General features: G+C 52.9%; 1 protein-coding gene across 2 annotated transcripts in view; it reads left to right on the forward strand.

Annotated features, from left to right (window-relative positions):
• ATP2A3 (ATPase sarcoplasmic/endoplasmic reticulum Ca2+ transporting 3) overlaps positions 1–23,775 on the forward strand; it is a 53,187-nt gene that overhangs the window by 18,863 nt on the left and 10,549 nt on the right. For both annotated transcript variants that reach the window (XM_057410737.1, XM_057410738.1), the window contains exons 5-20: positions 726–864; positions 3,866–3,946; positions 5,089–5,174; positions 5,695–6,159; positions 11,940–12,028; positions 15,333–15,435; positions 15,678–15,809; positions 17,684–17,809; positions 18,853–19,071; positions 19,528–19,863; positions 19,956–20,176; positions 20,892–21,094; positions 21,205–21,290; positions 21,906–22,039; positions 22,476–22,593; positions 23,248–23,365. In XM_057410737.1, the coding sequence (XP_057266720.1) occupies positions 726–864; positions 3,866–3,946; positions 5,089–5,174; positions 5,695–6,159; positions 11,940–12,028; positions 15,333–15,435; positions 15,678–15,809; positions 17,684–17,809; positions 18,853–19,071; positions 19,528–19,863; positions 19,956–20,176; positions 20,892–21,094; positions 21,205–21,290; positions 21,906–22,039; positions 22,476–22,593; positions 23,248–23,365 (2,656 nt within the window). The remainder of the gene's footprint in view (positions 1–725; positions 865–3,865; positions 3,947–5,088; positions 5,175–5,694; positions 6,160–11,939; positions 12,029–15,332; positions 15,436–15,677; positions 15,810–17,683; positions 17,810–18,852; positions 19,072–19,527; positions 19,864–19,955; positions 20,177–20,891; positions 21,095–21,204; positions 21,291–21,905; positions 22,040–22,475; positions 22,594–23,247; positions 23,366–23,775) is intronic.

The following is a 23,775-nucleotide window of genomic DNA, read 5'->3' on the forward strand; positions in this document are numbered from 1 at the left end:
TGTAGCTCCCCGCAGCTGCCCTGCTGGTCTCTGCTCCACATGGCTGAGACACTTCGTTTGAAGGTCTGGTTGCTTCTTGCCATTAGAAACTCATTTTTCCAAGGTTCAGTTCAGCCACTGATGCTCCTCTTCTTGTATATATTCAGCTTAAGGACATTTATTTATCTGCAGTGTGATCTGAGGTGGGTTTGCTGTATGGGGAAAAACATCCAGCTGTAGTGACAGGACAAGGGGTAGCGGGTTAAAACTTAAACAGGGGAAGTTTAGGTTGGATATAAGGAAGAAATTCTTTCCTGTTAGGGTGATGAGGCACTGGAATGGGTTCCCCAGGGAGGTTGTGAATGCTCCATCCCTGGCAGTGTTCAAGGCCAGGTTGGAGGAAGCCTTGGGTGGCATGGTTTAGTGTGAGGTGTCCCTGCCCATGGCAGGGGGGTTGGAACTGGATGATCTTAAGGTCCTTTCCAACCCTAACTATTCTAGGATTCTATATGGGTGGGATATGCTGCTTCCCAAACCAAGAATGAGAACATCAGTGCCCAAGACCTGGTGCGATTTAAGCCAGTGGGGACCATTTCAGAGCAGCTGAAGAAAACATGGCATTTGCCCCATCCATGGTGCAAATGGGTACCAAAGCCAGGGCCATGGTTTGGGTGCTCTGTCTTTGCAGCAGGTGGGGAAGGAGCCTGGTGCCACCACTGACAGCTCTGCTCCTCCTCCACTTGCAGGAGAGAAACGCCGAGAGTGCCATCGAAGCCTTGAAAGAGTATGAGCCCGAGATGGGGAAGGTGATCCGCGCTGACCGCAGTGGGGTACAGCGAATCCGCGCCCGGGACATTGTCCCTGGGGACATCGTGGAGGTGGCAGGTAGGGTTCCATCACCTTAGGGCACAGGGTGGGATGGGGAGGTAGCACTGAACAGGAGGGCTTTGGTGATGGACACCCTGCGGTCCTTGTGGCAGTGCCATACTGTCCGTGTGCATCTCCTCTGGAGGCATGGCCACCTTGTTGGTGTACACTTGAGATCTTAGTTTCCCTTCAAATGCAGAGAGGTGAAATGAGCTGGGACAAAGCTGGGGCTCATCAGCCTGCTGAGGCTTCGCCCTGAGCATGAGGCAGTAGAGAACAGCAGGAAAGGGAAAAAAAGTGTGTATTTCTGGCAGAGGTTTTGCATCTCGGGGGGGGGGGGGGTTCCCCGTGTTCTAGGAGAACTGGAAGAACATTCAGTGTTCCGCCAAGATTCCCTCTTTCTGGAAGCAGCTCTCCCACGTGCATCCCCCGGACAGGGCTGGTGCTGGGTGCTGCGTGGTGGTGCCAGGCGAGCGCTGCCACCAGCTTGGAGGGGTTTCAGTGCTGCAGGCAGTAGTGCTGGTCCTGCCTGTGTGGGCAGGATTTCTTGGGAATGGGAATTTGTTATTTGGGAAGGGCGAGAGGCAGAGGGGACCAGCTGCAGGGTGTTCCTTTCTAATGGGGTTTTGCATTCAGCAAAGGATGTCTGGGGTCTCCTGCCTGCCCGCAAGACCTAAGGAAGATGCATTTTGCTTATCCCATTTTGTTTGTTCATTAAATGATGCTGTAAATCCCCAGAGCCACAAAACTAATCCTCTCCTTTCCTCCTTGTGGCCTTGCTAGTGGAAACATGCTGCAATCCCTCCTGCGCCCAGCCAGCTCACTGTTATTTATGTCTTCCATTTGGGTTTCAGCTGGAAGATGAACATAAGAATAATGCAGGGAGGATCAAACACCGGCCAGAGCCTCAGCTGGGCGAGCTGGCAGTGCTCCCAAGCCAGCTCTGGAAATACACTCCAGCTGCTGACCTAGCCTTTAATTAAATTAATTAATTAATAATTGATTAAATTCTGCCATCTTCCCCCAAATTGAGTGCTTGCTGCCTGCCCGCTAGCAGCTGAATACTGCTTTGTAATGGCACAGTCAGCAGCACGACTGGGAGGGAAAGAGCTGAGCTCCCTGGAGGGGCTTGCAAATGATTAGCAAGTTAACTGGGTTTAGGAGGTTCTAGGAAGTGGGGAGGATGCAGTCAGGCTGCCTGATAGGGAAGTGCACCAGGAGCAATAGCTCTGAACATGCAATGACCATGGGGTGACATCCTGGGGACAGAAGGGACAGTGCTCGCAGGAGGGGACTGGCTTCTGCTTGTGCAAAGGCAATAAATTGGGCAGCAGGGAGCGGAAAACCTGCTACACTAAGAGGGGGATGATAGAGCCTTGGTTGCCATGGTCTAGGGTGAGGCATCCCTGCCCTTGGCAGGGGTTTGGAACTAGGTGATCATAAGATCCATGAATTTATGATTCTATGATGGTTGCACGTTGGCGAGCTGTTTAAATCCAGCTCCCAGCTGATTTTTGCTCTTCTGTAACAAGGCAGTCGAGGTGAGCCCTTGTGCAGGTATCTGTATATGGACTAAACCCAGCTGCAGCACCAGCTTTTTTTGCCTTACCCCAAAAGAGCAGGCAGGGCATTGCTGAGGGAGCTCCAGCAGGTGCTGCACCACCTGCCTGCTCCTGCTTTGCTCCAGCAGTGTCTGTTTCCTCTCCTTTCCTTGGCTTCTGGCACAGGGGAGATTTGCCCTGCTCAGGTGATGTGTTCAGTGGCTGGCTGATGGCAGCCTCCAGGTCTGTACAGGAACTCTGTTCTGTGCCATGCAAGCCTTCTGGGATGCTATCCGCTATCCACCCTGGAGCAGAAGGCACTGGTGCCCGATGTTGCAAATCTCCCCTCTGTCAGTTTACAGCCACCCCTCTTGTTTGGTCACCATATTCCTTTGTAAAAAGTCCTTCTCCAGATTTCTGGCATGTATTGAACCTCACAAAGGACCAGCCTCCCTCCTCATCTGCCCATGAGTTGTATTCAAAAGGAGGGGACAAGGACACCTGGCTTTGCTATCCCACTGCCAAGCTCCCCGAGTAGTGGAGCTCTTTGCTCCCATTAAGATGCTCCAAAGTCTGCGTGCATGAAGTGTACATTCTGGGGGCTCTGTGGGTCCCTGTGTTTAACCACTCCCCCCCAAACCCAGCTGCAGTGTGGATCAGGGCAGGTCTGCCCTGACGGCAGATGTTTCACGCCGCATCCCAGCACGCCGGGATGTGCAGCTGGAATAAGTGGTTGGCGATGGAGCCATGCCAGCCCCATCCCGCTGTGCTCAGGGGTTGTTTTACGAGCCCCGGGAGGAAGTGCTTGTTAAAGTCTGGGATCTGAGATGCTCCTTAGCAGCCAAGCCGGCAGTGTTGTGTAAGGGATGTGAGTGCTCTGAGCCAGGGCTCGCTCTGCATCAGTGTTTCCGAAGCACCGGAGCGCGGTTGTGGCCAGCCGATAAGGGAGCAGGAGGAAGAAACCCAGCGGGGAAAGGAGCTTTAAATGGGTTTTTTTAAGGAAGCACAGGCGTCTGGGAGGGTGGTGATTGGTGGCTGTGAGTTGATGGGGCTGCTTTCACCTGTAACCACCCTGCTGGGCCAGGAGACCCGTGGATGGCTGTTTGTTACGCAGCCAGGAAAGGTCATCCAGTGTCATCGGCTTCCAGTCAGCCCACGGAGCCCTGAAACAGGGTTAAGAGTGATGTCGGGAGGCTCAGGCTGCTCTAAAACTGGGGTGTTTGGGTGTTTTTGCAGGGAAGAGGGAAGATGGAGGGTGCTGTAGGGGTTTTGCAGGGAAGAGGAGAGCTGAGATGTGGTGGGGCCAGCAGTGCAGGGCAGGGGACAGGGCTATGGTTTGGTTTGGGTGCCCCGTGCAGAGCTCCTCCTTTGCTAGATGTCCTGGCAAACCTGGCTCAAACCACAGCAAGTTTCACTCGGGTGGCAGCTGGGGAAGGTGTTGGGCACCTGATGGAGCTGCTCTTGTCTTGTCCTTGTAGTTGGTGACAAGGTGCCAGCGGACATCAGGATCATCGAAATCCGGTCCACCACCCTGCGGGTTGACCAGTCCATCCTCACGGGTACGTGCACGTTTGATGGGGCAGAAGCGGCTGCTGAGCGCAGAGCTTTCTCTCTGGAGCCAGATTTGGGGACTGATCCTGGGCTGAGTGCTTTGCTGGGGTGGGAAATGGGTGGGAGAACAAAATGGGGAGGTCCCAGCATCATGTAAAAAACACGGCATAGGCGAGGTGAGCCTGGTGCTTGGGCATCCCTCCTGCAAAGCACAAAGCATGGAGCTTTCCTGTGCAACACAAGGGAGGAGGTGCTCAGTTCCTGCCCATTCTCCCCCAGTTCAGCCATTGCATGATGACCACTGGTGCACGAGGCCTCATGACTTCAGGGAGAGGTGACAATATTTGGAGCTTTCTTTTCTAAGCAAAAAAAGGCCTCTGGAAAAGCCTGTAAAGCTGATAATCTGTGATAGTTCAGGAATAATCTCTCTCTGCTGTCAAGGAAGGCCAGGAGGTTTGAACTAGATGATCTTTAAGGTCCTTTCCAACTCAAACCATTCTGTGATTTGATGAATGATAAGATGACAAAAAGGGCTTTCCAGTGTTTCAGTCCTCTAGCATGATTTTGGAAATGCATCAAGTTAGGAGATGACAGCAGGGAAGGAAACCAGAAAAACTGTTAAAAATATGAGGAAAGGAGCCCAGTCTCCTCAAAACATGGCTTTGCATTAACTTAGTTCTCCGGGGCAAAAGGAACTGCAAAAAAAAAGGGGAAATCTGCAAAAGACAAAATATAAACCTTCAGTAGAATGGCTTGCATAGAATCCCAGGCTAGTTTGGTTGGAAAGGACCTTAAAGCTCATCCAGTTCCAGTCCCCTGCCATGGGCAGGGACGCCTTCCACTACTGCTCCAGGCCCCATCCAACCTGCCTTGGGGCACCTTTCCCGTTGTGCTGCCCTACAATCCCCATCTGACCTGCGGGCTCCCTGGCACAGGGATGTGGCACCATCCCATTGGGCTGTATAGGAGCTTGTGTCTCCTAGTGCTGTGCACAGCTTGTTTCTCTGCAGCCCTCATCTTCGGAGCACCTTGGCCCAGCTCTGACATCCTCATGATGGATTGTTTGATGGCCAAATGCTGCTTTAGAAAGGCTCAGGGCAAAGGCTGGAGAGGAAACGTGTGGTTCATCTTTCCCTTCTTGTCTTGGCAGGGGAGTCTGTGTCAGTGATCAAGCATGCTGACCCCATCCCTGACCCCCGGGCTGTCAACCAGGACAAGAAGAACATGCTTTTCTCTGTAAGTCCTTTACTCCTGTCCCCACCTCGCCTGTGGTTTTCCAAAGAGCCACCAAGTGAAGAGGGTGATGGAGGTGGGAGATCTCTGAGCAGAGAAAGGGAGTGCATGTATGAGAAAGTCCTAAATCCATAAGAGCAGCCCCAAATACATAAAAGTAAGGACCTGCTTTGTTTGGGCTATGACACCCTTAAATGCCTTGGGCAACCACTGTGGGTTTTCCATCGGGTAGGATGCATTATGGGTGGGGAAAAGGTTTGTGGTTGAGCCTGGAGCTATTGCATTTGAGCTTCCTCCTCCCTCATGCTCCTCTCAGACAGCAGTCAGGTCCTCAGGGGGTGAGAGAGCTCTCAGGAGGGATGTCCAGCTGCTTCAGGTTGGGTTTATGTAAAACCCCAGAATGTCTCATTTCCCCTTAACCAAGACCTTATGTTCTCCTTTCACAACAAGCACCCCATTTGCCTGCTCAGGCTGAAAGGTTTCATGCCCACATACCCACTCTGTCCCCTTTCTTCCCTCCCAGGGCACCAACATCGCCGCTGGGAAGGCCGTCGGGGTTGTCATTGCAACAGGAGTGTACACCGAGATCGGGAAGATCCGAAACCAGATGGTGGAGACCGAGCCTGAGAAGACGCCCTTGCAGCAGAAGCTGGATGAGTTCAGCCAGCAGCTCTCCAAAGTGATCTTCCTGGTGTGCATCGCCGTCTGGGTCATCAACGTCAGCCACTTCAGCGACCCGGTCCACGGCGGCTCCTGGTTTCGGGGGGCCATCTACTACTTCAAGATCTCAGTGGCGCTGGCGGTGGCTGCCATCCCTGAGGGCCTCCCCGCTGTCATCACCACCTGCCTGGCGCTGGGCACGCGGCGCATGGCCAAGAAGAATGCCATCGTCCGGAGCCTGCCCTCCGTGGAGACCCTGGGCTGCACCTCCGTCATCTGCTCCGACAAGACCGGCACCCTCACCACCAACCAGATGTCCGTCTGCAGGGTGAGCGCTGGGTGCTCAAGGGTTTGAGGTGCAGGGGGAATGCTCTGTAAGCCCCCAGGCACTCTGCGTTGCTCCATCCCCATCACTGGGGTGTTGGGCTTTGTTGTCCTCACCTGACTTGTTTCGTATCGGGACTGTGAAGGTGAGAAGATGGTTTGTAGGAAGCTCTGAGCTTCCTCTCTGCCTGAGCAGGGTCAGTAAGGCTGATGGCTTCTCTTGGCAGGGTTGTTATTTGAAAACTGAGGGACTCTTCATTAGGGACTGTAGTGACAGGACAAGGGGTAACGGGTTAAAACTTAAACAGGGGAAGTTTAGGTTGGATATAAGAAGGAAATTCTTTCCTGTTAGGGTGGTGAGGCACTGGAATGGGTTGCCCAGGGAAGCTGTGAATGCTCCATCCCTGATGGTGTTCAAGGCCAGGTGGGACAAAGCCTCGGGTGGCATGGTTTAGTGTGAGGTGTCCCTGCCCATGGCAGGGGGGTTGGAACTGGATGATCTTAAGGTCCTTTCCAACCCTAACTATTCTATGATTCTACAATTCTAAGTCATTTTTTTGAGCACACCAGGTTGGAGATGCCACGTTGCAGATTTACTTCAGGGCTACCTCTCAGAGAGCATTTCTTCCTGCTGGGCTGTGGAGTTGAGACAGAGCTCCTGGAGATGCCAGCACAATTGGCCTCCTCTGCCCTCTTGCCCATTTCCCCCTGTTTTGACCAAACCAGGGAGAAATTACAAAGCCTGGACCCATGAGATCAAAACTTGTAGGGTCACTGCAGTGCGTGAGTTTGTGACAAAGCTTGCGTAGAAATCCGTGGGTTCAGAGAAGATGCCCATGACCTGGTGAAAAGGTGCTTTGGTTACTTGTCCTCTGCTGGTGGAAGGTCTCCCATCAGCAGATGTGTGCAGATGGGCTTGGACTGAAAAGCTCTTCTGGCCAAGGGAGCACTGGAGTTGTTTGGCAAAGAGATTGAAGGCTCCCGGTCTACCAGAGAGCTTTGTTGCTGCCTGCCTGTCTGCATGGAGAGGTGACTTGTTAGGAAAGCCTGGACCATCCAAGTACTTCTCAGTTTCCCCATTAATGCTCAAGTCTCAGGAAAGCTTTTCTTCATGGCCTTGGCGTGTCAGTTTTATAGGAGAACCTTGGAAAATGTGTTGCTGTGGGGAAAAATGGACCTGGCCACCATTCCTCCTCTCTGACACTTTGGTAGCGTGGTGGGAAGCTGTGATCGTGCTGCAAGCTGGCCATGGGCTTTGGCCACTGGTTTGCTCAGCACAAAATACAGATGACTGGAAACATCTGATATTCCTCTCCTGTAAATGATTTAAAACGAGACACTGCTGGGATGAGGCAGTGGCCAAGTCGCCCACATGTTCCCACCAGTCCATTTTCTGATCCAGTGATGCAGGGAAGCAAGTAAAGGGTGAGCCCAGTATTTGGGCTCTCTTCAGCTCTGCAGACTGCAGAAGGAGAGGTGGGAGTGACCATGCCTTCTCCAAAACACTTCTTACTGGAGGATCTGCTCCTTGAACTCAGGAAGAAGTGCCATGCCACCATCTCTTGCAGTGTGGCACGACCAGGAGAGGCAACATTAGGAATGCTGAGACAGGGAGAAGGCAGGAGGGGGATGGAGTGGGGCAGTGGCATGCATGAGGGGCTTTAGCATCAGGCGTCATTTGCAGAATGAACTTCAATTAAATTGAAAATGCAGTATATCACCCACCCCATCTCCCCACAGCCCCATTCCAATATCCATGTTATTCACTTGGCTGATTCCTGACTCCCAGGGTGCAATAGCAAGAGCCGGGCTGGCCCCAGGACACACGGACTTGGCTGTTAATGTTTAACGGAGAGGGATTCCCATGTTGATACCGACAGCACAGGGACTGCTGATGGCTCTGCTGAGCAGTGGGTGGGTAAATATTTGTGCTGTGCTGCTGCCGTGTCCTGGATGTGCTCCTGCCCCAGAAGCTGCTCAGCCACGGGGGTGAAAACCCACAAAAGCCTATTGATAGCCTGGGGAAATGCATTAATTGAGTGTGATTTCATTAACTCACACATTAAATTTGACTGAGCACAGCTGCTCAGCCAGGGTATGGTGCCAAGCAGTGCTTGCCCTCTACACCTCACTGCTGGCATCAGGTCTGTAGAGCTGTAAAGTGACTCTTAAAAGGCTTTAGGTCTGCTTTTAAACCCTCAGCTCTGTTGCTGGATCTGAGTCGCACTCGGTGTCTGGGTTTCATAGCTGGGATGCAGCAGAGCCAGCTCAGCAGGGTGCATGTGGATGCCAGGTAGTCTGCAGGGGTGAAACTGTGCCCCCCACATGCCCATGGGCATTATGTGCCCACTGAAGTGCCTTATGCCAGGGCCTCGTCCACCTGGGATGGCCAAAATCTTGGTGCTTTTGCTCTGATCTCAAGTCCACCAGAGGTTACAGCTGTGCAATATCACAGTAAAGCCAAAACCCCAAAACTTACTAGGTCAGATTGAACCTATGGTTTGTGTCACTCACCTTATAGTCAGCTGGGGTCTCTGAGACCACCGTCTCACCCAGCCTATGGTGTGGAGCAACCAGGAGCAGCCTTCTCCCGGCTATTAAATAACTATGTGGTTGGGAGTGATGGGAGTCTGGCAGGGGGAGAAGGGGCAGAGAAGCATTGCAGCTTTGCTCTTGCACATTTAAATCACTCTCCTAAAACTTTCAGCACCTTTTATGCATTAGAGCTTCATTTTCCAGGAGCTCGAGGGTGGTGTTTGAAAGTCAGGACCTGAAGCAGAGATGTGAGTGTGGCTGTGGAGGCTTGGGGCTGTTGCTGTGCAGGGCAGAGCAGGACAGGGCTGGAGAGGAGCCTAATGTCTGGGAGAGGGAGGTGATGGTTGGATGCCTCTGAGATGGTGTTTTGGGGAGCATGAGCAGAAAGCGGGTTTATCCTCAATAAACCGTGTAGCAGAGCCTGTATGTGCGAACTCCTGTTCCCAGTGCAGCCGGGGCTGTGTGGGCGCTATTTGCTTTTAAATCTCCAGGACACTGCCTTGATTCAGCAGTGCTGTCTGTCTAAACCAGTGCTAATTAATGGGAGACCCTGCTGGGGGTTTCCTAGGGGCTCTGGCAGTTACTGATGGGTGCCGGGGCTGCAGGAGGAAGATGATGCTGATCCGTGGGCTGATTGAGGGGTAAATGACTGCTGATTGCAGCCTCTTGCTATTCCAGACAGCAATCCTCTCTTGTCTGCCTTTTGATGAGTACTTCTTTTGAAGGTACTACAGAAATGTGCAGATGTATCCTTCACATCTCCTTCCCCTGCAAGCCTGCAGGCGGTGCATCCATGGGTGCCCTTTGCTATCTAAAAATACACCCAGCAGCGTCTGGCTGTGTGATACAGCACCAGAGCCAGACAAGACTTGTCAGGTGCAATGGTTGAAACCCTTCTGGAGCAGGGGGTGCTTGTAATGGTTTCCTTCCCATCTGTCTCCCTGTTGTGTTAACCCCCCAGATCACCAGCGTGGTTTTAAAACGGTTACGGGGGTGAGCAGAGGGAAGCCGTGGGGTGGTGCTGGCTGGATGCTGGAGCTCATGTTCACCATGGCAATGCAAAAGGTCTCTGTGAGCATCTCTTGTCAGCCTCCGCAAACCAGGCTGCAGCATGCAGCTTTGCCACCTCCTCCTATTGCTCCTGTTACTATTTATGTTATTTCTGTGATGGAAACCTTACCTGCCCTCTTCACAGATTAAGACACAGCTGTTTCCTCTGGACTGCTTCCCCTGCCTGCAAACCTGACCCCTTTTCAGTGCTAAAACACCACTCAAACCCCTGCCAACACCTCTGCAGTGCCCTGGCTGCCCGTCCCCTGCCAGTCACACAAGCTGGGAGCGGGCAGGAAAAGTGCTGTAACTTCTGGTTGCTGTGGGTTACACAGCACCTCTGTTAAAGCAACATGGAAAAATAAAGGGCCTGGAGTGACTTTTATATTTTTTCCTTTTACTTTTTTTTTTTTTTTTAACAAGAAAGCTGCTATTGTAAAAGTAGGAATTGTTTTGTAGCCATGAGTGGCTGGAAACAAAGAGGCCCCTATCAGGCCAAACCACCAGTGCCTGGGGTGGATGCTTCCAGGTTTTTCAGTAAATGAGTCTGGGTGGCATTTCTGAGCACAGGAGTCCATTTTCTGATCAAACCAGAAGGTTTTGGCTCTCTGGAAAGCCTGTGACATTGGATGTCTCAAAAAGAGATGAAGGATGCTCAGCCTTTGAACATCGTTTTTGGTGCTGGCTCAAAGTAGGTGCCACACTTCACCTTGGTTTCTGGAATAGTCATCTCAGGGAGGTTTCTGTTGAGGTTCTTCATGCATTCTAGTGGTTGCACCTCCTGCCAGAGGAGCTCAGTGCCTCAACAGAGACATCTGGGACATCTGTTTAGCTCTTGATTTTCTTTGAAACCCTTCAGGAATGCTGAGGGGTCTCCAGGATGGACTCTGGGAAGGCACTGAGGGCACTAGCCTAGCAAATGCAGTATCTGCAATTCTCTGTGCAGCTGTGGGGCCATGGGGAGGTTGCTTTGACCTCAGAAGTATTCACGCAGGAGGTGTTTGCTTTGAACCTCCTGCTTTGATTTGCCCAACCCTGTAGAATGTGGAGGTGAGAAAACCCACCAAGGTGTCTTGGTGCTAAACCTGCTGTCAACGTGCTTCACTAAGCTTGACCTTTTTGGTTTGGCTCTAAGCTTGCATCTGGGGATACTGGGCTGCGTGGGGATGTCTCTATGGTGGGGTGCCCTTTTATAGTTAACAATAATTAATAATAACAGTCAATTAAATAAAACACTAATAACACTAAAACTCACTGCGTTAAGGAAATGGCTGGTACCCAGATCTGTGGCATCTCTGGTGCTGAGTGATGCCACCCAATTCCTTCAGCATCTGTTGCTTCTCTCTCCTGGGGAGCATCTCAACCAACCAGAGGAAAATCAGGCTTCCTCCTGGCTGCTCCCGACAGACAATTGCAGCCGGGAAAACGCATTCACCACACCAATTTTATTTATTTATTATGTTACTTTTTGGCCTCAACCTGGGTCATAAATAATGATTAAGCAGAAACAAGCGTCGCCAAAGTGCTGCCTTGGCTGGGGTCAGGCACCGCTCTTGCTCCAGCTGGATGGGCTGTGCTAGGAGGGGGCAATGGGGTCTGGGACAGCTTGGGGAGAGGGGGATTTGTATTGTGGTTTAGGTTTTGGGGGGTTGTTGCTTTCACTGTAGCACTAAGAAACTGGAAGGAAGTTTGAAAGGCAAAACTCACTAAAAATGGAGCATGTGGGACTTGTACTGCTCCCAGGGGCTTTATTACTGAGCTGCCACACTGCCAGTGCCTGGAGCAGAGCTGAGAGCCCAGTAGCGTACATGGCAAGCTGGTGGCCAGGAGCTGGGAAGGGGTGGCAGGGGCAGCTGGATGGATCCTGCCCCACAGAGGCTTTCCAGGGCAGCCGGGGCAGGAGTGGAAAGCTGGACCTGGCTCCTTCTCTGCTCCAAGAAAAACACAGCCACCTTCTTAGGAACTGGCTCGGCATCGCTCCTCTCCAGTGGAAAAAAAGAGCTGGAGGAGGTGAACATGTAAAAGGCAGGAGAGAGGTGGAAGGATTCAGGAACAGCCAGGAGCTGGGGGTGACCAGAGAGGGGGCTGAGCCCAGTGCACTGCTGGGATGGTACTGGCTGGTGGGTCTCCATGCTGGGCAGATGGGTTATACCAACAGATCACTGCCTGATGCTCTGTCTCCACCTTTCCCTCTTGCAGATGTTCATTATGGAGAAGGTGGAGGGCACCCAGTGCAGCTTGCACGAGTTCAGCATCACCGGCTCCACCTATGCCCCTGAAGGACAGATGTGAGTGTGGGTCCCCTCTGCTTCACGGGTAACACAGGGTAGCCCTGCGTTGGCAGCAGGGTCGGGGGGAGACAGAAGGGTCAAGCTTGTGCCTATGGCTGGGGAACCCCAGGCTTGCAGTTGCTGGGTGATTGCCCTTTGCTGTGGGTGAAAGCCAAGACAACTGCTTCCCCATCCCTCATGGTTAGTCCCTGCCCAACACAATGTGGAGGGCATGCACCCCATTTCTGCCTGCTGCCCTCCTGCTGCTCAGCAGAGGGGCTCCCACATGCTTGTCTCTCCCTTTGTTCACAATCATAGAATCATAGAATCGTTAGGGTTGGAAAGGACCTTAAGGTCATCCAGTTCCAACCCCCCTGCCGTGGGCAGGGACACCTTATGCTAAATCATATCACCCAAGGCCTCGTCCAGCCTGGCCTTGAACACCATCAGGGATGGAGCATTCACAGCTTCCCTGGGCAACCCATTCCAGTGCCTCAGCACCCTTACAGTAAAGAATTTCTTCCTTATATCCAACCTAAACTTCCCCTGTTTAAGTTTTAACCCGTTACCCCTTGTCCTGTCACTACAGTCTCTAATGAAGAGTCCCTCCCCAGCATCCCTATAGGACCCCTTCAGATACTGGAAGGCTGCTCTGAGGTCTCCACACAGCCTTCTCTTCTCCAGGCTGAACAGCCCCAACTTCCTCAGCCTGTCTTCATACAGGAGGTGCTCCAGTCCCCTGATCATCATAATATATCATCATGATACAACAAGCCTGATTCTGAAACAGGGAAGATGGCAAGTGTGGGAATAGCGATGAGCGAGGCTTTTCACAGTACGTGCTCATTCTCCAAGTTTCTGAAGCCTGCATGTTTTCAGTATTGGCTGGCAAGTGTTGCCCCTGCTTCAAGCAGGACCCAGGGCCAGCTTGCAAACGGCTGCAAACCCTGGCAGAAAAGCACTCCCCAAACCCCATGGGCTCAGCAGGGACGGCCGAGATGGCTGCTGTGCCCAGACACCATCCTACTGATGTCAGGATGAGTTTTTGAGGGAGATGGGGGCTTTTCCCTGGTGTGTTATTACACACGTGGGGTTTTCTGCCGTTGAGTTTATTTATTCCCCTCCTTTGAAAGGAGGTGATGCTCCCCAGGGTGAGGAAGGAGGAAGCTCAGCCAGTGGTTGAAGCACTCTTTGCTCCCTTTGCTGTGTGATCCCAGACACGTTCTTCACTATGGTCCCTTCTGCTCTGCGGAGCAATGACCCAGGCTCAGACTTAATTTCATGAATATTTATAGAACCAATTTGATCCTTGGCTGGGAATCTTCATTACAAAGTGAGGCAGGACATGAGCTGGTGTCAGTCTGTGTTTCAGTCCAAGGAGGAGGACTGAGGGGATGAACTCTGAAGCTCAGTGTCCCTTTCCTCTGAGACTGCCTGCAGGGAGGCTCCACGTCTGCAACAATTCCTGTTGCTTTTGAGTTTTGCTTCAGCCCTGTTCTTGTATCATGCATTGAGGGTGATGTGAGGGCTCACTTAAGTGTCCCAGAGAGAACCCCCCCCCCCATTCCCCTAAGGCTGGTGGCACTGAAATGATCGTTTTGCTTTAGCCTGGCCTCAGCATGGCAGATATTACTTGCTTGACCTAGGTTTTGCTCACATCCCTGCACAGCACCCATCCAGCAGCACCTTTGCTGATGCTTTTCCCAGCTCCGTGCAGGCACAGCCGATAATCAGGACGTATTCCCCCATCCCTTCCCAGCAATACTCAGGGGATCACACACAGCAAAAGCCATCCTTGGAATTTCCACCTTCCAAAACATGACAACCTTGGCCAGAGGATCTGCAGGCTCTTCCTTCCACCCCCTGCCTTTCCCGTACCCATGACCAGGGCTGGGCAGCATCCTTTGGGCAGGAGGCAGTGGCTCTGCCCTGCCCGTTGTCAGCCCATTGCAGCTTCTTGTCCCTCAGCAAACAGGGTTTTCAGATTTCCTTGGCCGCTCCCTGTTTTCCGCTCCTGAGCTGTTACAAGGGCTCCAAAATGTTCTTTCCATTGGGAACCAGCAGTGGAATAAACTGATCCTAATAAATGCCTGACAAATTATTTTTCCAGCAAGCAGATGACCTGGCTGGGTTTATGCAGCTTTAACCTGCAGTTACCTCTCCTGGAACTGGGATCATTTGTTGTTTCCCCTAAAAACCACCGCTCCTATTTCTGCCACTGGGCAAGCGGCAGCATCCAGCTTTGCCTGGTGTGTTCAGGGCTGCTCCTTTCCAGCGATGTTTGCGCTCCTTTACATAGCAAAGAGCTGCTATTTAGGAAGCAAAGGCCACAGTCTGCCACTTGCTTGGAAGCAGCCGCAGCGATGCAGCTGTTAAATTTGTCTGCTGCTCTTAAATGCTCCCTTGGGTGCCCTTCAGCTCACCAGAACACAAAGCAGCATCAAGGGGAGGAGAAGGGACTTGCTGCCGGTTCTACAGCTCGCCTGGATCCCCAGCAACTGGAGATCCCCAGGGGAGCGGACATTAACATGGAATTTGAATTCCTTTGCTCCTTTTCTGTCCATCATCTTCATCATCAGCCTTTTGGCAGCCCCTGCTTTCAGGTCTAATGCTGTTTTGGGCTCTTCAGGAGCCCCTGTTTTTCTGGGGCCAATTGTAGAGTTTATTCGCCTCCTCTGATATTTTATTTGCAACTGAGTCCTGCCGTGTTTTGGTAAAGCACAAAATATGAATGCAAGTGTTTATTGCCAAGCCTGAGGCTTTAACGGAGCTCTTTCTCCCACTTATCAGAAAACATTACAAGGGATATATAGGAGAGAGGAGGCCACGGAGATGCTGCGAGGGCTGGAGCAGCTCTGCTCTGGAGCCAGGCTGAGAGAGCTGGGCTGGGGCAGCCTGGAGAAGAGAAGGCTCCTGAAGGGGAGACCTGAGAGCAGCTCCAGTGCCTAAAGAGGCCAACAAGAAACCAGGAGAGGGGCTTTGGACAAGGGATGTAGGGACAGGACAAGGGGAATGGCTTTAACCTGCCAGAGGGGAGACTGAGATGAGCTCTTAGGCAGAAGCTCTTCCCTGTGAGGGTGCTGAGGCGCTGGCACAGGGTGCCCAGAGAAGCTGTGGCTGCCCCATCCCTGGCAGTGTTCAAGGCCAGGTTGGACACAGGGGCTTGGAGCAAGCTGCTCTAGTGGAAGGTGTCCCTGCCTGTGGCAGCGGGTTGACACTGGGTGAGCTTTCAGGTCCCTTCCAACCCAAACCAGGCTGGGATTCTATGCTCATTTGACCATGCGAGCCGGTGTGAGGTTTGGGTGTTGTTTCCTCCCCGCAGCCTGAAGGACGAGCAGCCGGTGCAGTGCGGGCAGTACGACGGGCTGGTGGAGCTGGCCACCATCTGCGCCCTCTGCAATGACTCCTCGCTGGACTACAACGAGGTGCGGGGGCACTGGGGCAGCGTGGGGGACAGGGGATGCTTTTCCTTGAGCTTTGGGCCACTTTAGGGCAAAGCCAGCGGAGGTGTGTCCTTTGGGATGCCCATCCTTGGCTTCACTTCATTGCAGGGTGATGCTCTGGGAGCCCCAGGGTGGTGCAGTGGGTGGCAGCATCCTTGGTCAGTGCAGCAGGTAGGGGACGTGCTCTAAAGCTTAAGTTTTGGGTTTTTTTTTATGCTTTCTAGTCAAAAAAAGTCTATGAGAAGGTGGGGGAAGCCACTGAAACAGCCCTGACGTGCCTGGTGGAGAAGATGAATGTCTTCAACACTGACATCAGCAAACTGTCCAAGGTGGAGCGAGCCAACGCCTGCAATTCGGTGAGTGGGGTGCAGCCCCTGTGAGCCCCAGTGCTGGGGGACGAGAGGGAGAGGAAGGCTTCGGGACGACTGTTCTTTGAGCATTTCAGTGGTCTAAGGACTGACCTGCCACAGGGTGAAATTCCCTGGCTCACAAGGGGCCTGAGCTGGTTTTGAAGCAGGCAGGGAAATGACCCTGGGGGGTGATGCCAGGGCTGGGGGGCAAATTTGGGTTCACGTGGAGCTTTGGACCAGGTGATTCCCAAGGCTCAAACCCAGTCTAGTCCCTGCTCATCTGGGAGAGACCCCCTCGACAATGTCCAGAGCTCTGGAGGCAGAGATTTGGAGTTTTATAGCTCCACAGCAAATCTTTAGGTGTCCAGTTTGCACTGAGCAGTTGTCCTCCACAGCATGAACCAAACCCCTGCCTGAACAAGGCTTGCTCTTTGGAAACACCTATTTCTGATGTGAAAATACCCCGTGCTGGCTTCTCCTGGGCTCAGTGTAAACCACAACGTGGCTGTTCCCTTACTCCAGCTCTCCAGTATCTCCCTGTCCTCCCGGGGAAAACACACTTTATTTCATGTCTGGATTTACTCAGCTTTGGTATCATGCTGTTAGATCTCATAATGTCTTTGCTTGCTCGAAGGAAGGGCTCCCTGTTCTGGCATTTCCTCCCCAGATAGGCCAGAGCAGGTCATAATAAATCCCCTGCCTCCTTTCTGATAAGGGAGATGGAATTTCCTAGCCATATATCAGTCCAGCAGCTGCTTGGTTACGTGTACTCATCACTGCACTGCCTCTCAGGCTGGGGTCGGTCACTGGAGCTTCTTTCCTTACTCTTGTGTTATGCAGTGACAGAACACCCTTCCTTGGAGTTTCCTGGCAGCAATTCTTCACTGCTTCTTGCTTGTCCTCTCAGTGCCTCTGTGATTTGAAATCTCCAATGGGATTTTAGGGTTTCCACAGCAGCTGCTCCCAGGTGTCCTTGCTGATGTGCTGTGTGTGTGCAGTACAGTGGGGACAGCACTGCTTTTATGGGCACAGCACCCACTGTAGTCACTGCACTCATGCCATGTGCTGGGTTTGGCCTTTGGGAGTTGCTTGGTGTTTGCCTGGAACATCCACAGACAGTGCTGGCATTTTGCATGGACAAGTTCACTTCACCCATCTACCTCCCCAGCTCCTGCTCACAGCCTCGCTGCAGTAGGAGCATCCTTTTAACTTTGAACTTGCAAGGTTTTACTCCAAAAGGAGGAGGTTTTTTTGCCCTTTCACTGATGTATTTACACTTAAGTTGCTGTAAAAGTCCTGTTCAAGAAGCTGGTTGTGTCCCTGTCACAAGCAAGACCTTCCTGGCAACAAAATGTAACTGTATAAGCTGTAAGGTTGGCATCAACATCCTCACTACCCTCCCTGGAAAATACTTTGAGCAGGACATCTGGGTCCAATACATCCAATGGCTTTCTTGGGGCGAGACGTGTCCTTCCAGGAGGGGAGCTGTGATGCCATCATGGATGAGAGAAGGAGTCTGGTTGAGGAGGATTGGCTGCTACTGTGCTGAGCATTTGGCTCCTGAAGTATTTAACGAGTAGCGATGGTAGAGCCTGGTTTGTTGGGAGGGTTTGGGAATGTTGAGGTGCAGGAGCCTGTCTGTGGGCACTGCCTGTGCCCATGGGTCCATGTGTTGGGGCAGCCCCTGCTCTGCCATCACCCTGCAAACCTGTAGGTACCGTGTGAGGGAACGATTGTTACTGCTTAGCTGGAAATTAGCATGTCCTGAAATGAGCTTGATTAGAGCCTCAGCTGCTGTTAATGTGATGGATTGTTAGATGGAGAGCACCGGCTGCCGTGTCCCTGTCACATCCCAGCTCAGCCCTGTGCTGTCCCCGCAGGTGATCAAGCAGCTGATGAAGAAGGAATGCACCCTGGAGTTCTCCCGTGACCGCAAGTCCATGTCTGTGTACTGCACACCCACCGGCCCCGGCCACAACTCCACTGGCAGCAAGATGTTTGTCAAGGTATGGGAGCACCCTCAGCACCCTGCAGGATCCTCCTTCCCCATGCGCACCCCAGCAGGATTTTGCCCTTACTGCAATGGGCAGTGATGCTTTGCAGTTTGGCTCCTCCCTTAGCTGTCTGGGGTCCAGGCAGGCTGGTGTGGGCAGGGAGGGGGTGAGTCTTTGCAATAATGGGAGGAGAAAAAAGGAAATAAAGTGATCTAGAGGGAGAAAAAGATGCTGAGTGTGCTGGTGCTGGGGCCAGGGGAGAGCTGCCCCAGTGCAAAACTTGCCTTTATTAAAGGCTTGGACCCTCTGGACACCAGAAATGCCCAGAGGGTGATGTCCAGCTTTCCACTGTAACCAGAAATAAAATAGTGTTTTAAAGGGCATTTTCTTCCCAAGAAGAGATGCAGCAGGAATTTCCCCTGGCTGACTCTGAGAAGATTTGTATATTGTTGTTCCCACTGAGAGATCTTCTGGGTGGGTGAACTCTGTCCTCCAGGTCAGGTCAGGACCCTCCCAAACCACAGCATCTGTGCCCTGGCAGTCCGGGATGAGCTTTTTTAAGAGGAGCAATAGAAGGATTTCAAGTTTGATATTAAAAAGAAACTTGAGGGGGTCCTTTGTAAGGTCAGAAGGGATGGGGTGAGATGCTGTGATGCTAGGGGACAGGCTTTCTTGGATCACAAAGGCATCGCAAGCATCCGTTAAGCGTTCTGCAGGCAGCAGAGATGCTGTTTTGTCAGCAAAGATTTGTCACCCTGATCCCATCCTGCTCTGAGAGGGGGTCTGTGGTGCGGGAGCATCCTGGGGAGACATGTAGGTTTTGCGGGATCCCCTGCAGAGCAGATCCTGTTGCCTGGGGACCTGATGCAGTGTGCTCGGTCGGAGGCTGCCATCTAGTGCATTGAGCCGCAGCGCCAGGGTCTGCATGCTGGACTTTGGGAGAGATTTCCTTCCCCTTTGCCCAAACTTGGTGCCTTCCCTCCCGCACTCCCTTCGGTGCTGGCAAGAGAAGCTCATCCTCTTGGTTCACTCCTAAGCCCTCCTCCTCTCCCCAGGGTGCCCCGGAGAGCGTGATCGAGCGCTGCACCCATGTCCGTGTGGGCACCACCAAGGTGCCCTTGACAGCCCCGGTGCGGGAGAAGATCCTGGGCAGGATCCGGGACTGGGGCATGGGCATTGACACGCTGCGCTGCCTGGCCCTGGCCACGCACGACTCGCCTGTCCGCAGGGAGACCATGCAGCTGCACGACTCCGCTGCCTTCGTCCACTACGAGGTACGGCATTGGGGGCTTTCTCCAGGAGATTTTTCCCTTATTCCCAAAGATTTCCCACCTCCTTCCAGCTGTCCCAGCAGTGTTTTCCGTCTGGTTTCTCTGGGCAGCAGGCAGTGCAATGGCTCAGCTCTGCTAACGGGTTCAGAGCTCTATTGCAGTTGTCCCAGAGCCAGTGGGAATCAGTCCCAGGGGGTGACTGCTGAGAGGGGCCTGGGAACCACCAAGAGGCACAGGGAGGAGGGGAGTGAAGCAAAACTGTGTGAGGAGTGGCAGCATGGTTGGGATCATCCCATTGCATTGGGTTATAGGGTGCATCCATGCAGCTGTTGGTAGAAACCTCATGAAAGTTTCCTCCCGGGGAAATCCCCATGTCTGGGGTGGTTTCACAGTGGAGAGGGAAGCGGCAGCATCCTGGGAAGGATTAGTGTGGATCTGGGGCTGTTTTCCCTCACCCAGAACAACCTGACCTTTGTGGGCTGCGTGGGGATGCTGGACCCTCCCCGCAAGGAGGTCACCTCCTCCATCGAGATGTGCCGCAAAGCCGGCATCCGTGTCATCATGATCACCGGGGACAACAAGGGCACAGCGGTGGCCATCTGCCGCAGGATCAGCATCTTCTCCGAGACTGAGGACGTGGCTGGCAAAGCCTACACAGGTCGGGAGTTTGATGAGCTGTCTCCCGAGGCGCAGCGGCAGGCGTGTCGCGATGCCCGCTGCTTCGCCCGTGTGGAGCCAGCGCACAAGTCCCGCATCGTCGAGTACCTGCAGTCCTTCCATGAGATCACCGCCATGGTGAGTCCTCCAGGGGCACCCCACCACCTCCTGGGCCCTTCCGCTTTGCCCGGTCCAGTCCTTTGCACCCCATTAATCATGGCTTCGTGCAGACCGGCGATGGTGTCAACGATGCTCCAGCCCTGAAGAAAGCAGAGATTGGCATCGCCATGGGGTCGGGCACCGCCGTTGCCAAGTCAGCCGCAGAGATGGTGCTGTCTGATGACAACTTCTCCACCATCGTGTCAGCTGTCGAGGAGGGCCGGGCTATTTACAACAACATGAAGCAGTTCATCCGCTATCTCATCTCCTCCAACGTCGGGGAAGTCGTTTGGTGAGAGTCCCCCACACTGGGCACCACACCAGGGGGAAAAGGAGCTGGAACAAATGGCCTGCAGTCCTGTGCATATCCCCTACTCCTGCCATTGTGTGATGGCCAGAACTAACCCTGGGTACCAAACGGAGCAGCCATGCCTTGTCTCATTCCCCATGGGCAAGGGGACTTTTCTTCTGTAGTTTTATAGTCATGCCACCTCCCAGGAGCTGGTTAGTTAATCCATTGCCTATTTAAGCCCAGTGTCTGAGATAGGTGCAGATATCTGTGAACAGGCTGTTGCCACCAGGTCACACCACTGCACTTTGCATCGGGTCCTGAGTAGCTGCCCCATCCCTGCCCATCCCTCCCAGTAAACCAGTGCCGTCCTCGGCAACATGGGCACAGCCTTGGGATCACTTGGGCATCCTTCACCCTTTTGTTTCAGGAGGGGTGTTTGTGCTGGGAACTGGAACCCACGTAGCCATGGGGATATAAGTGGTTGGGTTTTAACTGCAAAGCAAACTTTAATAGCAACAGGAACAGCTTTTAGCTGCAAAATTCAGTCCTGGACTTCTGGTTCCTGACTCAGGGGCTGCGGGTTCATCTGCAGGGCTTTGGGTGAATATTGAGTTTGGGGTATTTGGATCCAGTGTAGCTGCTTCCTCTCCCCTTACACAACACAGACACTTTCTCTGGCTCGTCTAATCTGGCATCTCTGGTTTTTACCCTGCAGCATCTTCCTTACAGCCATCCTGGGCCTCCCCGAGGCCCTCATCCCCGTGCAGCTGCTGTGGGTGAACCTGGTGACGGATGGGCTGCCAGCCACTGCACTGGGCTTCAACCCCCCCGACCTGGACATCATGGACAAGCAGCCCCGCAACCCCAAGGAGCCCCTCATCAGCGGCTGGCTCTTCTTCCGCTACCTGGCTGTGGGAGGTGAGCCCCTGTGGGCACCGTGAGCAGAGGATGAGGATGGGCACAGGGTGCCATGGGGCAGGGGGCCCCTCGCTGGGTGCTGGGGGTAAGGGTGTCTCTCTTGGCTGCAGTGTACGTGGGCCTGGCCACAGTGGGCGCAGCGACTTGGTGGTTCCTGTACGACGCTGAGGGACCACAGGTCTCCTTCCATCAGCTGGTGAGTTGGGAGGGGAATGGGCTGACCTGTTGAGCAGATGGGTGAGGGCATGGGTTCAGGCGTTGGGATATTTCCTCCACCTTTCTTCCATGGTTGCGCAACGCTCACAGATTCCTGTTGGAAAAGACAAAAAATAAAAGCAAATTCTCTCCCTCAGGCTCGATTCCACCCTTGCTCTTGCCAGTGACCAGCATGGTGGGCAAAACAATTCAAACAAGCTGAAAATAGCTCCTGTAGCTGATCCCACATTGAAAAGGATTGATTTTTCATTACTGTAGGTCCAAACAAGATGGTGTGAAAGCGGGTGCCATCACAACAGCATGCAATGGAAGATGTATTTTTGGTGGAGACGTGTGTGTGCTCAAACACTTATTAACTGCCCATGAAAATCCCTAAGCCCCTACCTAGCCATAACCCTATAGCCCCAACCACAGCAGAAGCTGGCTCACTTTAGGCAGTTCTATCAGTTGCTCTGCACTGTGGGATATTTAACAGCAACCCTCATAATGAAGGTTCATCATGTGCCCCCAACCAGTCGACGTGTTCCTCCTCTTTCCTGCCTTCCCTATGCTGCTGCTCTGCAGTGTATTTACCAGCTGTTTCCTGTGCCGACAGAGGAACTTCATGAGGTGCACTGAGGACAACCCCATCTTTGAAGGAATTGACTGTGAGATCTTTGAGTCCCGATACCCGACCACGATGGCTCTGTCTGTGCTGGTGACAATCGAAATGTGCAACGCTCTGAACAGGTAGTGTGGCCACAGGGTTGCTCTGAACGTGCTGGGCATGACCCATTTAGTGCAGGTCCTCTTTGAGCACCTGTTGGTAAACTGGAGGCTTTGCTTTGACTCAAAAGAGCCACTTGGAGCATCCTCACAGGGGTACCCTGGGTTTGCTGTAGATAAGCTCCTCCAAGGCAGCGTGCTGTTGCTGACAATGGTTGAGGAAGGACTGGATCCACATCTATTAGTGGTTTGAGTCTGTTAATGACCGGTCCTAATCCATGCATGGCTGGTTGTGTTGGGATTTGTGTCCAGATCCAGTTCACAGAAAAGCCTGAAAAGGGACAGTCTGGAAAAGAAGGGCTATAGTGTACAGCCTTGCACCTTGGGGAGCAATGGGAACACCCAGCTTGGGCAGGAGCGGGAGGTTGCTGGGGTTAACCCTGTCCCCTTGCTTTCACAGTGTCTCTGAGAACCAGTCACTGCTGCGGATGCCACCATGGCTCAACATCTGGCTGCTGGGAGCCATCGTCATGTCCATGGCTCTGCACTTCCTCATCCTCTACGTCAAGCCCATGCCTGTGAGTGTCTTCTGCAACCTTTGTGCACAGCCCAGAGGCTCCTGCTGTTGGGCTAGGACAGCTCTGGAGCAATCTTTGGGGCTGGAAGCTTCTGGGATGGTTGTCCCCAGCACACACCCTCAGGACCAGGTCATGAACCAACATGAGGAGTGGGAATCATCTTGCCCCAGAGAGCTTTTACCCTAAGTCAGAAGCTCTCTGTATAGGTAATGTAAAGGGGTGCAAATACCTCCAGAAGGTGGTTCAGCCTCTTCCAGAGGCATCACCCCCTTTGCAGTCCAAGGCTGGTGATGCCTTGGTTGATGCCTGAGGGTGCTTAAGATGAAGCGTGTCACTGTGCCCAGGCGGTTGCATTGTCTGTTATGCCCTGCTGAGCCGCTGTGAGCACATGAACATACAGTCCTAGCTTGTTCCTCACTTTACCCATCTTCAGGAGAGGCCATTTTTGATTCATCTCTTGGCCAAGAGCCACCTTGGGATCATGACAGACCTCGAAGAAATCCTGCTTTTTGGGTTGTCTGGATCCTCTGTCCTTGTAATCCCTCCTAGAGAGGAATGACCCCCTCTCAGCCTGTGCCATACAACAACCTGACCCTTAACTAAAAACCCCCACCTCCTTCCCTACTGACATGTGCAATCCTTTGCATCTTGCAGCTCATCTTCCAGGTAACCCCCCTGAGCTGGCCACAGTGGGTGGTTGTAATGAAAATCTCCCTGCCTGTTATCCTGCTGGATGAAGGACTCAAGTACCTTTCCCGCAACCACCTGGATGGTGAGCATGGTCTGCAGCACACTGGGTTATGCTTTGCTTGGGGTTCATGGTGACTTCATGCTTACCTCTTCTGCTCGTGTGGTGTCTGCTACTGCATATTCATCTCCCTTTGCTGTGAAAAAGGGACTTCTTCTCTTACCCCCTTTCCTGCCTGGCAGAGCAGTTGGTACTTACATCAGCTTGAAATACTCCCTTAGGAGCTGGAGCACTAGATAAATCTGCCATGTGTGTTTATTCAGCTCCTCTTGAAACTGGGAACTGATCCCTTCAAACAACAAATCAAACACAGGTTTCTAACAGGAATCCCTCCTTCCCTCCCCCAGCCTTCCGCCATCCTTGTCTTGTGTTTGCTACTTCTATGTTAAGATCAGTTGAGAACTTAACACCTTATAAACTGGTTTTAATGGAGC

The sequence above is a fragment of the Pezoporus wallicus genome, unplaced genomic scaffold, assembly GCF_028554395.1.
Source record: "Pezoporus wallicus isolate ANWC-B61680 ecotype Strahan unplaced genomic scaffold, APGP_CSIRO_Pwel_v1 contig_8705, whole genome shotgun sequence".
Classification (NCBI taxonomy): Eukaryota; Metazoa; Chordata; class Aves; order Psittaciformes; family Psittacidae; genus Pezoporus; species Pezoporus wallicus.